The following is a 14,670-nucleotide window of genomic DNA, read 5'->3' on the forward strand; positions in this document are numbered from 1 at the left end:
GCTGGCAGATCTCAGTAATTCAGCACAGGGGCAATGTCCCCAGGGTCCCAGGTCATACCAGGACAGCATAAATTTGCCTGGATGGAATATATTTCTCTCTGGGGCCACTGGTGTGACAAGAGATATTCTGGGGGAAAAAAAGTCAAACTTTAATACAAACCTAAGGACTACATGGAATAATATATTTTATACTTGTATTGGGAGTATACAGGAGAGTATAACCACTTGCAGGGAACATCTAATAAAGTCTTAGAGGGTGCATCTATCAGGTTTTCAAGTTACTTAAATGGATGCAGAGGTTAACAATCCCTTTTGCTATACTAACAACTCCTCTGTGATTGTCACCTGGTTCCCATTGTTTCATGTGAGAAAAACAGTCTTTATCAGAAGCATATTTAATACACTCCAAAATATTTGTAGTGACCTTAAACATTCGTTATTACCAGTATGTTTTCAAGAAAATTCCTGCAGATGCACAATAATAATGCTGTGATTCCTCAGTGTCTGTGCCACTCACGGATCTTCCATGATCTTGAGCTATAGGTCTCTTTAGCACCCAGGGTCTCACTGGGCAGCAGCTTTGTCTTGGTTTGCGGCTCCCCTTATTCTACCCACTTTTCTGCCCTTGGGTATTATTTCCCATAGGTCATCAGTGTGAAGGGTTGTCTAGTAATGCTAGATCTGTTTACTTCAGACAACATCTCTGTTTCTTCCTCCAACTGTTGAAGCCTGAATCAGGACAAACTTGAAACTCTGGGTCAATCTACACCCCAACATCAATTGCCTTCAAAGGAAGAAGACCAAGGTAATGTATCTTGCCTAATGCCCTGAGCTGCCTTTCCCACCAGAATATGCATGAGTGTTCAGGTACAGCTCTCAAAAAACCTGGCTTTCTGGAAAGCAGGGGAGGGAGAGACCCTGGGGAAAGGCCAGGTCAATGAACACTTTCTCTTCTGTGAGGGTGGCAACTACTCAGTAGGCTGCCCTGCACCATCAATGCCACTTTTCTCTTTGACTCTTTAGCAGTGAGTGGGGACAGCATCCTGACTCAGATGCCAGCCTCCTTGCCTCACATCCAGGAAAGAGAGTCTCCATCTCCTGCCAAGCCACCGCCCATGTACATGGAGAAATGCTTTGAATCTGGATAAAACTTGGAAACAGATTTGAACTGCTATACCTCACATGTCTGCCCCTGCCCAGGCATCCCAGCCTGGTTGTGCAGCAAGGAAACTGGAATCAACTACATCGACATGAGAATGCTAGAGCCTGGGCACTCCAGGGAGGATTACTCATGCATCACTAAAGGTGGCCAGACCACAGTGTTATAACCTGTACACAGTTCTCCTGCTGCTTTCCGAGACCCGAATTTCAAGGGAAGTTACTGGTAAACTGCTTGCTAAGATTTAGGTTCAGAGAAAAGCAGTTCTGGATTGCAATACACAATTTTGTGAGTGTGTGTGTGGAGGGGTGAATATAGCTGTCACTCTTGCAACCCTTTCCCTTTTCCCTTCACTGTACTTCTGCTGACGCCCCATGGCCATGTCTTTTCCTCACTGCTCTATCTGAAGCTAGAGAAGGCAGCCCTGCCTGCACACATGGCCTATCACAGCACCTGGAATGAACATCCTCTAGGAAAGCCCTCAATCAGTGAGGACAGGGGAGGTGTATACATACCCCAACTCCCTCCCTTCTTAGGTGATATAATACCAAGACATTTTCCCAAGTTTCCACATGGGCTTCGGTTCTATTCATCCTCAGTGGTAGCTTCTCACTGAGGACATTTTTGGTATCGCTACTCTTTTTCCTCTGTCACTGCCTTGTTTCCTCCCAGTATTTCCTGTGCATTGTAAATATGCTGCCTGCATGGGCATCATTGCCCCTGAAAGATCCAACCTTAGACAGTGGACAAACTCTCGTTCTTGGACAGTAGAGTCTGAATACTTGCCAATTCTTCTCCTTTTTTTTTTCATGCATAGGGATATTCAGAAAATTTAGGAAACACTTGAATTATCTGGGAAAGACAGCATCATCACAAAGGTCTTTATAATAGGGACAAGTGGGGGTAACAGTCAGAGAGGAACGGAGACAATGGAGAGGGATGCTTCAGTGATGGAGAAAGGGTCCAGGCAGCCCGGAACATGGGGCTATCTTTGAAGATGAAAAGCTGAGAATCAGATTCTCTCTCCTGGAGCTTCCAGAAGGAATATAGCACTACTGGTATCTTGATTTTAAATCTGAGACTTCTCACTGCCAGAACTGTATGATAATAAATTTGTGTTGTGTGAAGCCAGTAAGATTCTGGTAACTTGTTACAGCAGGAGTAGGAAACTAACACAAGGAGGGCAGGGGTGTCTTTTACCTCCTTAAGGGCATGGTCGCCCTCTGTTCTTCCGAATATTTTTATCTTGTCATTTTGTAGTGTCAGTTTTAACAAGACACACAGAAAATTTCACTGTGAAGATGGCTAGCAGAATCCTTGTTATGTTTAAATGCTCTTGGATAAATCCTTTGATTAACTCTCATACTCTCTGGGTATGTGATTAACTCTTGTATGCTCTGGATATGAGAAAAGTCAGGGAATATTTATTCATTTGTTTTCACATTAGGAGGAGAAGTCAGATTTACAAGACACAATCTGAGAGGGAAGGACTGGTCAGAGACATGAGGATGGTAGACAAGATGCAAAGTGTTCAGGGCAATGCAAGATGTGCCCCTGCCCTCAAATCTTAAAGAAAGACATTTAATATTTGTAAAGACTTTGGAAGTTTTGCTTTGTAGACAAAACTGCATTAGGCCCTGAGTTTATAATTGGGGTAATCATGGCAAGGTGCAGAAGTAGCAGGGAGCTTGTGTCGAGAATTTCACATCACCCTTCTGGCTTTGTCTCTTCTCTGAATTTAAAGGCCATTCAATCCTCTGTGAAACAAATGTGGCTATGTGGAAGCAACATATATAGGGTTATGCAGACCTGGGTTCCAAGCTCAGCCCTGACAATTGCTGACCATATATCTTTGTGCAAACCACCTCTGTTGAACTGTTTCAGCTATGGGCTCTGATGGACAGTTTACTCATCTGTGAAACGGATCACCAGGGGTATCAAGGGCTGCCCTGAGGGTTTCTCTAGTTGATACACCAGGAAATGCACCTGTATGTATGTATGTATGAAAAGAATACTTAGGGCCTCTTTTATGCATCTTGAGTATCTTATAATGAAGATTCTATAGGTGATACTACTAGTCAAATGTCATTTTTTTTGTATTATAATACTTTAAGTTCTGGGGTACATGTGCACAACTTGTAAGTTTGTTACATAGGTGTACATGTGCCACGTGGGTTTGCTGTACCCATCAACTCATCATTTACATAAGGCATCTGTGGTCAATTTTAGAATAAGTGTGACATGCTGCTGAGAAAAATGTATATTTTGTTGATTTGGGGAGGAGAATTCTGTATATGTCTATTAGGTCCACTTCGTCCAGAGCTGAGTTCAAGTCCTGGTTTGGTGTTTTTATGTTGTTGTTGTTTTGTTTTTGTTTTTTTGTTTTTTGCTTTTTGCTTTTTTGTTTTAGTTTTTTTCAGGCAGGTTCTTGCTCTCTTGCCCAGGCATGAGTGCAGTGATGGGGTCTCGGCTCACTGCAACCTCCACCTCCCAAGTTTAAGGGATTTTCCTGTCTCAACCTCCCAAGTAGCTTGGACTACAGGCACATGCCACCAGGTCCAGCAAATCTTTTGTATTTTTTAGTAGAGACGGGGTTTCATCGTGTTAGGCAAGATGTTCTCAATCTCCCGACCTCATGAACAGCCACCTTGGCCTCCCAAAGTGCTGGGATTACAGGTGTGAGCCACCAAACCCAGCCTCAGATGTCATTTTCAACTAAGAATTGTCAATATTTATTCTGTAACTAACAGATGCTCCTGTATACACTGTGGGGTTTCCTGTACAATGTTTCCATCATAAAAATCTTCTTCTAACCAATTATGTGTAACACTGGAGAATTGAAGGTGGAGAGAGCAAATCATCATACTACCTTTAGGCTGGACTTACCCTAAGCTCCATTTTTATTAGAATTATTGGGCTAATAATTACCAGAACTTTGGTGGCTTAAAGCAACAGAAATATATTCTCCTATAGTTCTGGAGGCCACAAGTCCAGCTCTAGTTTCAGGGGTCAAGAGCAGGCTGTCATCAGACCAAGCTTCTACAGGGACTCCAGGGGGAAGTCTACTTTTTGACTTCTAACTTTTGGTAGCTTCAGCTTTCTTTGGCTTGAGTCCACATCACTTCAGTCTCTGCCACTGTCTTCAAATTGCCGTCTCTTCTGCAGGCTTTGTTAAAATGTCTGTCTATGTCCATCTTATAAGGACATTACGATTGTCCTTATAAGATAGACATAGACAGACGTTTAACAAAGACAGCCCCTTTTAGGGCCCACCTGGTCAATAGAGGATAATCTGCCCATTTCATAACCCTTAATTTATATGTGCAAAGGCCCTTTTCCTATATAAGGTGTATGTATAGGCTCCATGGAATAGGACATGATCATTTGAGCATCATACTCAGCATTAAACCATTAAAGAACATACTGTCAGTGTTGGTACTATACACACATCACACACTCTTCTCCCTCTCTCCTCCTCTCTCTCTCTTCCTTGTGATTGTAAATCTCCTCACTTCCCTAAGCATATCCAGTACTACCTATGTCCGGGTTAGAGCGGCACACATAGGAAGGCCTTGCTGTGGTTTTGCTTAGAGACCTGCTCTATCCCTCATTATCATTCAGAAAGAAGACACAGCCAAAGACAGCCCTCAGCCATCTGGGAAGAAGCTGTCTTTACAGAGGGCAATCACGGGCTATCATTCTCTGGACCTCTCCTTGTCTTCAAATACTTGTGGGCCTCAGCCCTCAGTGGGGGCCTGTGTGGCCCCTGGCTCGAATAGGATCCAACAGGATCCTTATCAGAATATCTGATTCACAGAAGGCAGCGAGTGTAAGGTAGAGATTGTCAGGACTTGTATTCTGAGCATGGATCACGACATTGGTCATGACAATGCTGATCAAAACAGGATCTGGACAAAACAGGATGCACTACAGAAACTGGCCCAAACCAGCTAGAACCAAGATGGTGACAAAAACGACCTCTAGTGGTCAGACAGCATGAGTGGGTCTTCCCTCGGAGGCTCCTGTCAGACAGAGTGGTCGCCATGGCTCAGTGGTGGGTGGTCATAGTATGAAACCCCTCCACGGTCTTTTCACAGCCCCCCTCTGACTGCAGTGATGTGGGATTTCTCTGTCCAACTTTCATGGCTCAAGTAGCTTCTGGGACTCTGTTCACAATGGGAGGTCATGAAGGTCGTTAGGCTGCTGATGGCCAGAGTGACATCTGTCCAGACTCACCCGCTTGACCCAGGCAGGCATCGTGTCCAGGGGGCAGTGGGAGCCAGCAGGAGATCAGTGTCAGCCCTTATTTCACACGGAGCTAGGCTAGGACACTGTTATTTCCCCGACTGGCCCTGCTGGTGAGAGTGACCCTGTCTCCTGGAACACAGGGAGGACCTGGAGATGAGCACCACGCAATATCCCAACTGTCATATAAGTGAGGAATAAATAAATATGAACATCCACAAATATTAATTCTAAGTAAATACTTCATTCAGTATGATTATATTCTGAGAAAGCAAAACGGGCTAAAAACTTCATCTTGAAGGAAACATTCATGTTTATTGCACAGAAACTGAAGATGAAGCCTGAGTTCTCCTTCCTCATGAGAGAGTTGGAAAAGCAGGAGCAAGAGGAGAAAAGCTGGGTCCCCATGTCCACGAGGGCCTCCTGAGGCTGTTCCTGCTCACAGCGAGTGGGGAAGGTGGATGAGTCAGCTTGTGCTGCCTCATGAAAAACACAGGACAGGATGGCGTAAACCACAGAATTTAATGTTCACATTTCTGGTGCCTGAAATATCCCAGATCAATGTTCAGCAGGGTTTGCTTTCTGGTAAAGACCTTCTTCATGGTTTGCAGATACCACCTTCTCACCATGTCTTCACACAGCCTTTCCACAGAGGGGAAGGCAGTTAGAGAGAGAAGGAAAAGGAGAGGTCTCTGGATCTTATAAAATCACGAATCCTACTGGATTAGGGACCCCCCCACACTTATGACTTCAATTACATCTTTAGGGGTTCTGATTTCTACAGTCACATTGAAAAATTAGGATTTCGATATGAATCTGAGGGCACGATTCAGTCCATAGCAGGTGGGACAAGGCCAAGGCTGTGCTTCCAGTATCAGGACACGGGGCAGGTTCCCCATAACTCAGCACATGGGTGGCTCCTGCCAGGTGCCCAGCTCACAAGCAAGATTTGACTCTAACTTTAGGGCTCCCTGTTGATAATGGGATAGTAGCATTTCTACTTTCCCAGTGTTCCCAACACCATGGTGCTCTCTTTTGTTTGTTGTGGAGCGTGTTTGCCATCTTCAGGCAGGTCTCTGACATAGCAACTTATAGGACATATGATTCTATGGTTGTGAAAATTAATTAATAGATTAATTAATCATAAATAACAAATTAAACAATACATTGAATCAGAAAAAAGGAGGGCCAAATGAAGAATTTAAAAGGACTCTGAGTATCTTAAAAAGACATATTCCTTTCAAACAACAGCAGATAAGAGTCACAGTTTTTTTTGACAAATAACTTTTTAGTAGCAATTATGAAATAGTAAATGACAACTTCAAATAGGCTACCACAAATGTAAGTTCATAGTCCAAAAATTTTTCAAGAATCGTGTAAACACATTTTCAGATTAAAACAAACAACGAATGTGGATTTATCAGCAGATCCACTCAATGGAAAATTTCTCAAATGTGTGATTGAGTCAAAAGCACATTTGTCCCTGATGGAAAGCTCCAGGTATTTTTGTTTTTGTTTATGTTTTCAGTCTTTAGAAGAAAACGGCTTTCTCTCCACTGTGTTCCACCTCATGCTGCTGAGGATGGCTGGGCAGGCAGTGATGGTGAGGAAGGAAGAAGGCTGTGTTCTGAGGGTGGTTGTGCCTCCTGCCCACCTGAGTGACCTCATGGAGCAGAGCCACCCACACTGCCAAAGTCACCTGTCTGCCTCTGCACTGCCATGGCAACAGATGCAGAAACCTTGTCCCATTTAGTTCTCCATATTATGAGGTTTCTTTGTAATAAATTTGATTATGCTCTGATTCTCCTTTTATCTCTCCCCTTTCAGTTTTTGGGATCATTTACTTTTCACCATATCGACTCGAGAATACAGACCTTTGGGGTATCAGCATCATGTAGGTTGTACATTTGTTTGCTTTCTCTAAAATATAACTAAGCACCTTAAATGGGTTTTGATTTTCTCTCCTGTCTCACAGAAAAGCAGAAACTCAAGGTGACTAGATGCTGTCAATCACAGGGGGGCTAAAGGTGACGATGACATTCCTTACCTCGTACTCTCGTTACTTACATTTTATTTTCTTTTACTGCATTCTGTAATAAAATATAGGCTCAATGATGCATTAATTAGTATTTTTCAATAACATATTTAGTGATTTATGTTTTTTAATTTGAGGGCTCCTGTCTAATAAATGTCTATATACATGTTGCCATGCAACTTTTAAACCTAATAGAAATGACACATTGGAATTTTAATTGCACTTCCTATGGAATCTGTTATCTTGAAATAAATCATCTCAAGTATTATTTAAGCCCTTAGCCTGCATCAGGATCTTGTTCTATTGATTCAATCAGTCTCTTGTGTCTCTACACCATGTTACCACATGTGACAGGCATCACTCATTACTCGGGTTCATGTAAATTTATTTGGCAGAACAATCAGATCATGGATACAAATTAGTGGAAACGCAAGTAAAATACATGTCAGAAACGTCTGGTTTGGGGATAGTTTTCTACGTGGTAACACTTGGTCATATTACAAAATTGTTATCTTTCCACTTTCCAAACTTTCTCTCTCCCTTGCCAATCACGTGAAACTGCCATCTCTAGTATTATGGTGGAGAAAGCACTATTGCTTTTTTAACAGAAAGCATTTCTGTTGGGTTTAAAAGTTGCATGGCAAAATGTATATAGATATTTATCAGACTGTAGCCGTCAACTTAAGGAAGCATACAAATTTAGAACACTATCGTCAATGCAATCTCTTAAGAGCATGATTTTTCTATGTATTTACCACTAAAATAGAGGATTCAGATTTATTTTCAGGAAGAGTGTCATATAAAAATAATGCATTTATTCATTCTTTGAATCATTTCCTTACAACAACATAGCACTAAATATTTTCTCTTTAAAATGCTGTATCAGTAAAATATTTTTAAAATTCTAAGAATTTGAGGAGGAAATAAAAACTCATATAATTCTGCATTGTTCCTGTGGTACATTATGTAAACTTTATGTTCTCCATCTGAATTATTTTGTCTATGTTCAATGCCCACTTTTGGAATTGCAAGAACTCTATTTTCAGTCAGCAAAAGGTAATTGAGGCAAATCAAACTATTTCGGTATTAGGATTTATATCTGCCCTGGATTTTAAAAATCCATACATAGTAAAAATAAAATCAAACATTTTAACTAATTATTCTTAGCCATACTCCTGTGCAAACAGCAGAATGCTTTCTCCACCATAATACTAGAGAGGGCAGTTTTGTATGAGTGGTAAAGGAGAGAGAAAGTTTGGAAAGTGGGAAGACAGCCATTTCCCAGCATGACCAAGTGTTACCATGTGTAAAACTATCCCCGAACCAGACATTTCTAACATGTACTTCACTGTGTTACCACTAAGCTGCTTCCATGATCTGATTGTTCTGCCAAATAAATGGACTTGACAAATGTGGGCCAGACAGGGAGGGTGAGGATGAGCTTTCATTGACTCACCCTTCATCAGAGCTGCTTGCTTGCAGAGTACGTGGCCACCCATGGCAGCTGGTGGAGCCTTAACATTTGGAACTTAGGCACAGCTGAGGCTGCCATGGGCCAGAGTCCTCAGCAGCAAACTCTGCCCTGTATTCTCCAGCAGCCTACTGTTCTGCAGACTCAGAGACCCTGCTGACCTGCTCCCCAGACAAGCAGTGCATGTGAGCAGCTGAGATACCCCAGAAGGAAGGTTTCTGTTCAGGGCTGTACCACTGTGGAAGGAAACTCTAGGGCTTGAATGAGGTAATAAATCCCAACATCCTCAGCCTCCACCCGGCTGATTTCAGCGTGAAATCAGTGCTGGAATCACTGCCACTGAACCTGTCTGGGACTTCAGAGGCCCGGTTTGAAACAAAATAAATCAGGAGCTGTGGAGACTGGCCTGGCTTCTGCAGGAATCAATACAATTAGGCATATCCATCATTGGGCAAGAGGCTCTGACTAGACCTACAGGATATGGGGGTGGCTCTCCAGCAGTGACAGGCTAGGAGAGTGGAGTCTGGGTATCACAATATCCCCACTTGGTCCTGAAATAATAACAGAGAAGTGCAAGGTTATATAGACATATTATGAGCAATTTTCACGATTTCCCTTATGATACTGATTTATAGTTACGTGTATTTTCCAGTTTTAATTTATATCATAAAAAGTAGCCTTTCTAAAATAAACCCATTATTTACCAGCCAGCAGGGGACTCCCCAGCCAACTGCCTGAGTCTACCTGACTCCACACGCTGTGGACAAATTCCCTCTTTATTTTCAAGATCTTAATCACAGCAGTGGTCATTGTTCCTTGGAGGTGAATCCTGTTTATCTGTAAGATCAAAATATGAATTTTCTTTCCTGGATCATAGACTATGTGGCTCTAACACATGGTTGAAATAAATATGGGAAGCTGTGGAGCCCCCAGAACTCACCTTCCAGCCCCATTTTCCCACCTCATTTTACTTCCATCTTTACCAGGGACCCAGAGCATTAGCCACCCCAGGAGCTGAGCAGGGAGCCTCATTGTAAGGTGAACTGAGGAGTCATGATCAGTCAAGGCAAGTTTAGAGTTGAGCTTTTATCTGAGATTCACAAGGGAAGGTCCTCCCTAGAGGACAATATGCAAATCACCTGGTGGGGGCAACAGTGTGGAAAGGGTCTATGGTGTAGGGGGTATATCTCTACTGTGAACGATGTGACATAAAATGTTCAATGGAGCAAAACAAACATAGTTCAAGTCAAGTATGCCTGTAGCAGGTGAGGACGGGACACATGAGGATCTCCTCCCAGTGACATAACTGAGCATCCCTGCAGCTATGAGGACAGCAGGAAACTTTATTGGCTGGTCCGGGGATGATGTAGCAGCCAACCCTGGAGGGTCTGTGGGGCTTGTGTGCCCAAAGGAGTTAGGAAGGAAAAGGCTCTGAACGGTGCCCTGGAGAGATCTAGCCCCTGTTCACACAGAATAGGAGCACGTACCTGTGACTGAGGCCTCATGTCCTCTTCCCTGAAGACTCTCTAGCCAACTGTCTGAGCCCACTCGACTCTACCTGCTGTGGACACATTCCCTGGCACCACAACCTCCCCTGCCACACTGAGAGGCTCAACTTCCTTGGGAGAGTTGTGTTTGGGGACATCTCACTGTGCAGGGTCCCAAAGAGTATCCTGCTCACAGGAGGATGTGCAGCATCTCAGGGCTCCAAAGTAGTGCTTGTCATGATGAAATCCCTAGAATTTTGGTTAGATGTGAGTCCCCACTTGTCAATACCTTCTACAGACATGTCATTCTTTATTTTGCAAACTATTTTCTATGAACCGCCTTTTCTTTGTTTTGGTACTTTTTGGTTAAGAATGTAATTTTCATTGTACTACCTTTAGTCTCCACACTGGTGATTGTGGGAGTGAAATCAATAAATGTTGGGTTGGATGTGTGTTCTCACTCATGAATGGAAAAGTAAAGACTTGTCATTCTTTGTATGTGTGACAAATTCCTTTCTATATTCCATGCTTTCTCTTTCTTTCTTTCCTTCTTTCTTCCTTTCTTTCTCTTTCTTTCTTTCTTTCTTTCTTTCTTTCTTTCTTTCTTTCTTTCTTTCTTTCTTTCTTTCTTTCTTTCTTTCTTTCTTTCTTTCTTTCTTTCCTTTTTTGACATTTCTGCTTAAAAATACAATTTTAGTCTGGGCACGGTGGTTCACGCCTGTAATCCCAGCACTTTGAGAGGTCGAGGCAGGCGGATCACGAGGTCAGGAGATTGAGACCATCCTGGCTAGCACAGTGAAACCCCGTCTCTACTAAAAATACAAAAAAATTAGCCGGGCGTCATGGCGGGTGCCTGTAGTCCCATCTATTCGGGAGGCTGAGGCAGGAGAAAGGCATGAACCTGGGAGGCAGAGCTTGCAGTGAGCTGAGATTGCACCACTGCACTCCAGCCTGGGTGACAGAGTGAGACTCCCTCTCAAAAAAAAAGAAAAATACAATTTTAAATTCACTCACTATGGGATCTGTCATCTTAGAATAGACGATCATTTCTGATGTGATTAAATTTTTTAACAAGAAAAAAGGTATTTTGTCCTTTTAATACAAACATTTCTTTAAGCATATCACCTCATGACAGGTAACTGGCATGCCCATGAATAATTCATAAATATTTTTGGAACATTATTTTAACTGAATATATATAAATCATACATTTTTCTATACCATTACCACTAGAATATACACATCAAATTTATTTTAGGTAATGATCACATTGTGTAAAAATAATATATTTACTTACTTCAAATCCTTTTATTGTTTGTTTATGACAACTTAATATCAAAGTTGTCATTTATCAAAACCTGCTGGATTACATCCTGCTGGGCCTTCTGCTCAGCATGTCAGTGGTTGTGACATCTCCCAGACCGAAACAGTGGTCTCTGCTAGACCTCCCCTAAGGATAGAATAAGTTTCAGAAGCTCTGCCTGGCTGCTGTGATTTGACTAGAACTGAGTGACATGATCTCAGGTCTCTTTGCACAGGGACTTCAGTAAATCTTTGGTGATTACAGAACTAAATGCTTACTCACGACATTACTTTCCTGAGACTGCCAGTGGCACAGGCTCCACCTAGGAAGCCAGGCAGCAGTGCCTTCAACTTTGTGGTTCTTCACAAGAAACATATTTGGCCCTTTTTTGGATCCACATCATCAACTGCCATCACCACTTCCAGACACATCCTCACCCACCATAATCAAGGACAGTTTAATTGAGCAATAGCTGACCTCTCCTGTGTTCTCTTCATGCTCCCATTCCCGAAGTGTGCCCAATCTCAAATTCTGAACTTTGGAAAATAAAACAGTTTACATCACCCTGTATTTCCTCAGTGATCCATGGAAAATACTATATCTTTAGTATACCTGTCTCTTATACACATCTAGATGTGTCCTGAGTCTTGCCCAACCTAAATGTGGTGCAGCTACAGCCATGAATCTGCAGTTGAGAAGGTGATTGTCTATGTGAGAAGAGCAAGGACTGCATCTACAGTTTGATGTCTCAGGGTAACCTCAGTGATCCATGGAAAATACTATATCTTTAGTATACTGCATCTTCCAGTATATGCATTTTATTTTTAAAACCAACTTTCGAAATTTCAGGAGCTCTCTTTTTCTATCGGCAAGAGATAATTGTAATCAAAGAGTTTTAGTATTAGGAACTTGCGTCTGCTATGAAATTACAAAATCTATTTGACACTCACAACCAAGATGTTACTGATTGTCCTCAGCCAGCGCTCCCCGAGAACTAGTGGAGAATCCTGTCTCTACTGTCTTATGGAGTGGAGAAGAATGGTAAATAGAAGAAGCAGGAATTTAAAAAGTGGTAAAATCCCAATTTTTACATATAATCAAATATTTTCTTTAAAAGATACCCAAAACTGTTAAACCCTAAGATGTACTCAACATTTTTTGCCAGAAATAATCAATTGTCTGGCTGTTTTGCTCAAGAAATTTAAACAAATACAGGCAAGGAAGGAGGATTCAGATGAGCTTCCATTCTCCCTGCCTTTTCCTTTCAATTTTTTACTCACAGGGCCCTAGAACCTCCTCATTCCCCTGTTGCTTAAGAGAGTCAAGGCTGTGGCAGGTGACAGGAACATAAACAGGGTGCTGACCTGGAGCAATGGCTCACATTGGACTCCCAGCCTGTAGGGAGACCAAGTCAGGTGGGTGTTTTGAGCCCATGAGTTTGAGAACAGGCTGGGCAACATGGTGAAGTACCTACTCAACAAAAAATAGAAAAATTAGCCATGCTTAGTGGCATGCACCTGTCGTCCCAGGCGGAGTCCTCAGCAGCAAATTCTGCCCTGTATTCTCCAACAGCCTCTTCTTCTGCAGACTCAGAGACCCTGCTAAGCTGCTCCCCAGATAAAAAGCATATGTGAGCAGCTGGGACACCCCAGCAGGGAGCTTTCTGTTCCAGGATGCACCACTGTTGAAGGAAACTCTGTATGTTGCATGCAGTAATACACCCCAACCTCCTCAGCCACCACCAGGCTGATTTTCAGTGTGAAATCAGTGCCTGACCCACTGCCACTGAACCTGTCTGGGACTCCAGAGGCCCAGCTTGAAACATCATAGATCAGGAGCTGTGGAGACTGGCCTGGCTTCTGCAGGTACCAATCCAAATAGATGTTTTTGTCATCACTACCCAAGAGGCTCTGACTAGATTTGCAGGAGATGGAGGCCAGCTCTCCAGGGGTGACGGGCAGGGAGAGTGGAGTCAAGGTCATCGCAATATCCCCACTGGATCCTGAAATAATAACAGTGATGTGCAAGGTTATATAAACACATTTTGAGCAACTTTCATGATTTCCCTTAAGATATTGATTTACAGTTACAGAGTTTTTCAAGTTTTGATTTACATAATGAAAGGTGGAGTTTCTAAAATGAACCTATTATTTACTAGCCAGGAGGGAACTCTTTATTTTCAAGTTCTTAATCAGAGCACTGGTCATCGTTCCTGGGAGGTGATTCCTGATTATTCCTGAGAAAAATAAATGAATTCTCGATAATGGAGCATAGACCATGTGCCTGGCACACACGGTTGAAATAAATATAGGAAGCTGTACGGTCCCCAGATCTCATCCTTCCACCCTATTTTCCCACCTTATTTTAATCCTCTCCTTACCAGGGAGCCAGAGCATTAGCAGCCCCAAGAGCTGATCAGGGAGCCTCATTGTGAGAAGGTGACCTGAGGAGTCCTGATCAGTCAAGGCAAGGTTAGAGCTGAGCGTTTATCTCAGACTCACGAGGGAAGGACCTTTCTAGGGCACAATACGCAAATCATCTGGTGGGTGCAGTGGTGTGGAAAAGGTTGATGGGGCAGGGGGAATATCTCTTCTGTGAACAATGTGACATAAAATGTTCATTGGAGCAAAACAAACGTAGTTCAAGTCAAGTTTGCCTGTGGTCAAGGGAAGAAGTCTCTGACTGTGAAAGTTGAGACCTTGGGCAGGGACACATCGTGCAGTGCATGCCACACTGAGAAAGCACAAGAACTCTGACAATGTGGAAATGTGTTTCCAGGATACATCTCTGGGAGGTGAATGCCATCCTGCATGGCTCCCTCCTGTCAATCTAGAGAAGAAAACAGCCCCATTCCCACAAGCACTGATGGGCAGAGGGCCTGCAAATGAAAAGTGCTCCTGAGCCAGCTCAAGTGTTGCCTGGTGTCTGCTGTTTCCAGGACAACTGGTCAACATTGTTCAAAGCAAGTGT

General features: G+C 42.9%; 1 gene segment (V, D, J or C); it reads right to left on the minus strand.

Moving 5' to 3' along the window:
• Positions 1-13,301: 13,301 nt before the first annotated feature.
• On the minus strand, positions 13,302-14,129 carry LOC105536469. The segment is given in 2 exon segments: positions 13,302-13,702; positions 14,081-14,129. Coding segments are annotated over 2 exon segments (450 nt in total).
• Positions 14,130-14,670: the final 541 nt, after the last annotated feature.

This window comes from Mandrillus leucophaeus, unplaced genomic scaffold (assembly GCF_000951045.1).
Source record: "Mandrillus leucophaeus isolate KB7577 unplaced genomic scaffold, Mleu.le_1.0 Scaffold1599, whole genome shotgun sequence".
NCBI lineage: Eukaryota > Metazoa > Chordata > Mammalia > Primates > Cercopithecidae > Mandrillus > Mandrillus leucophaeus.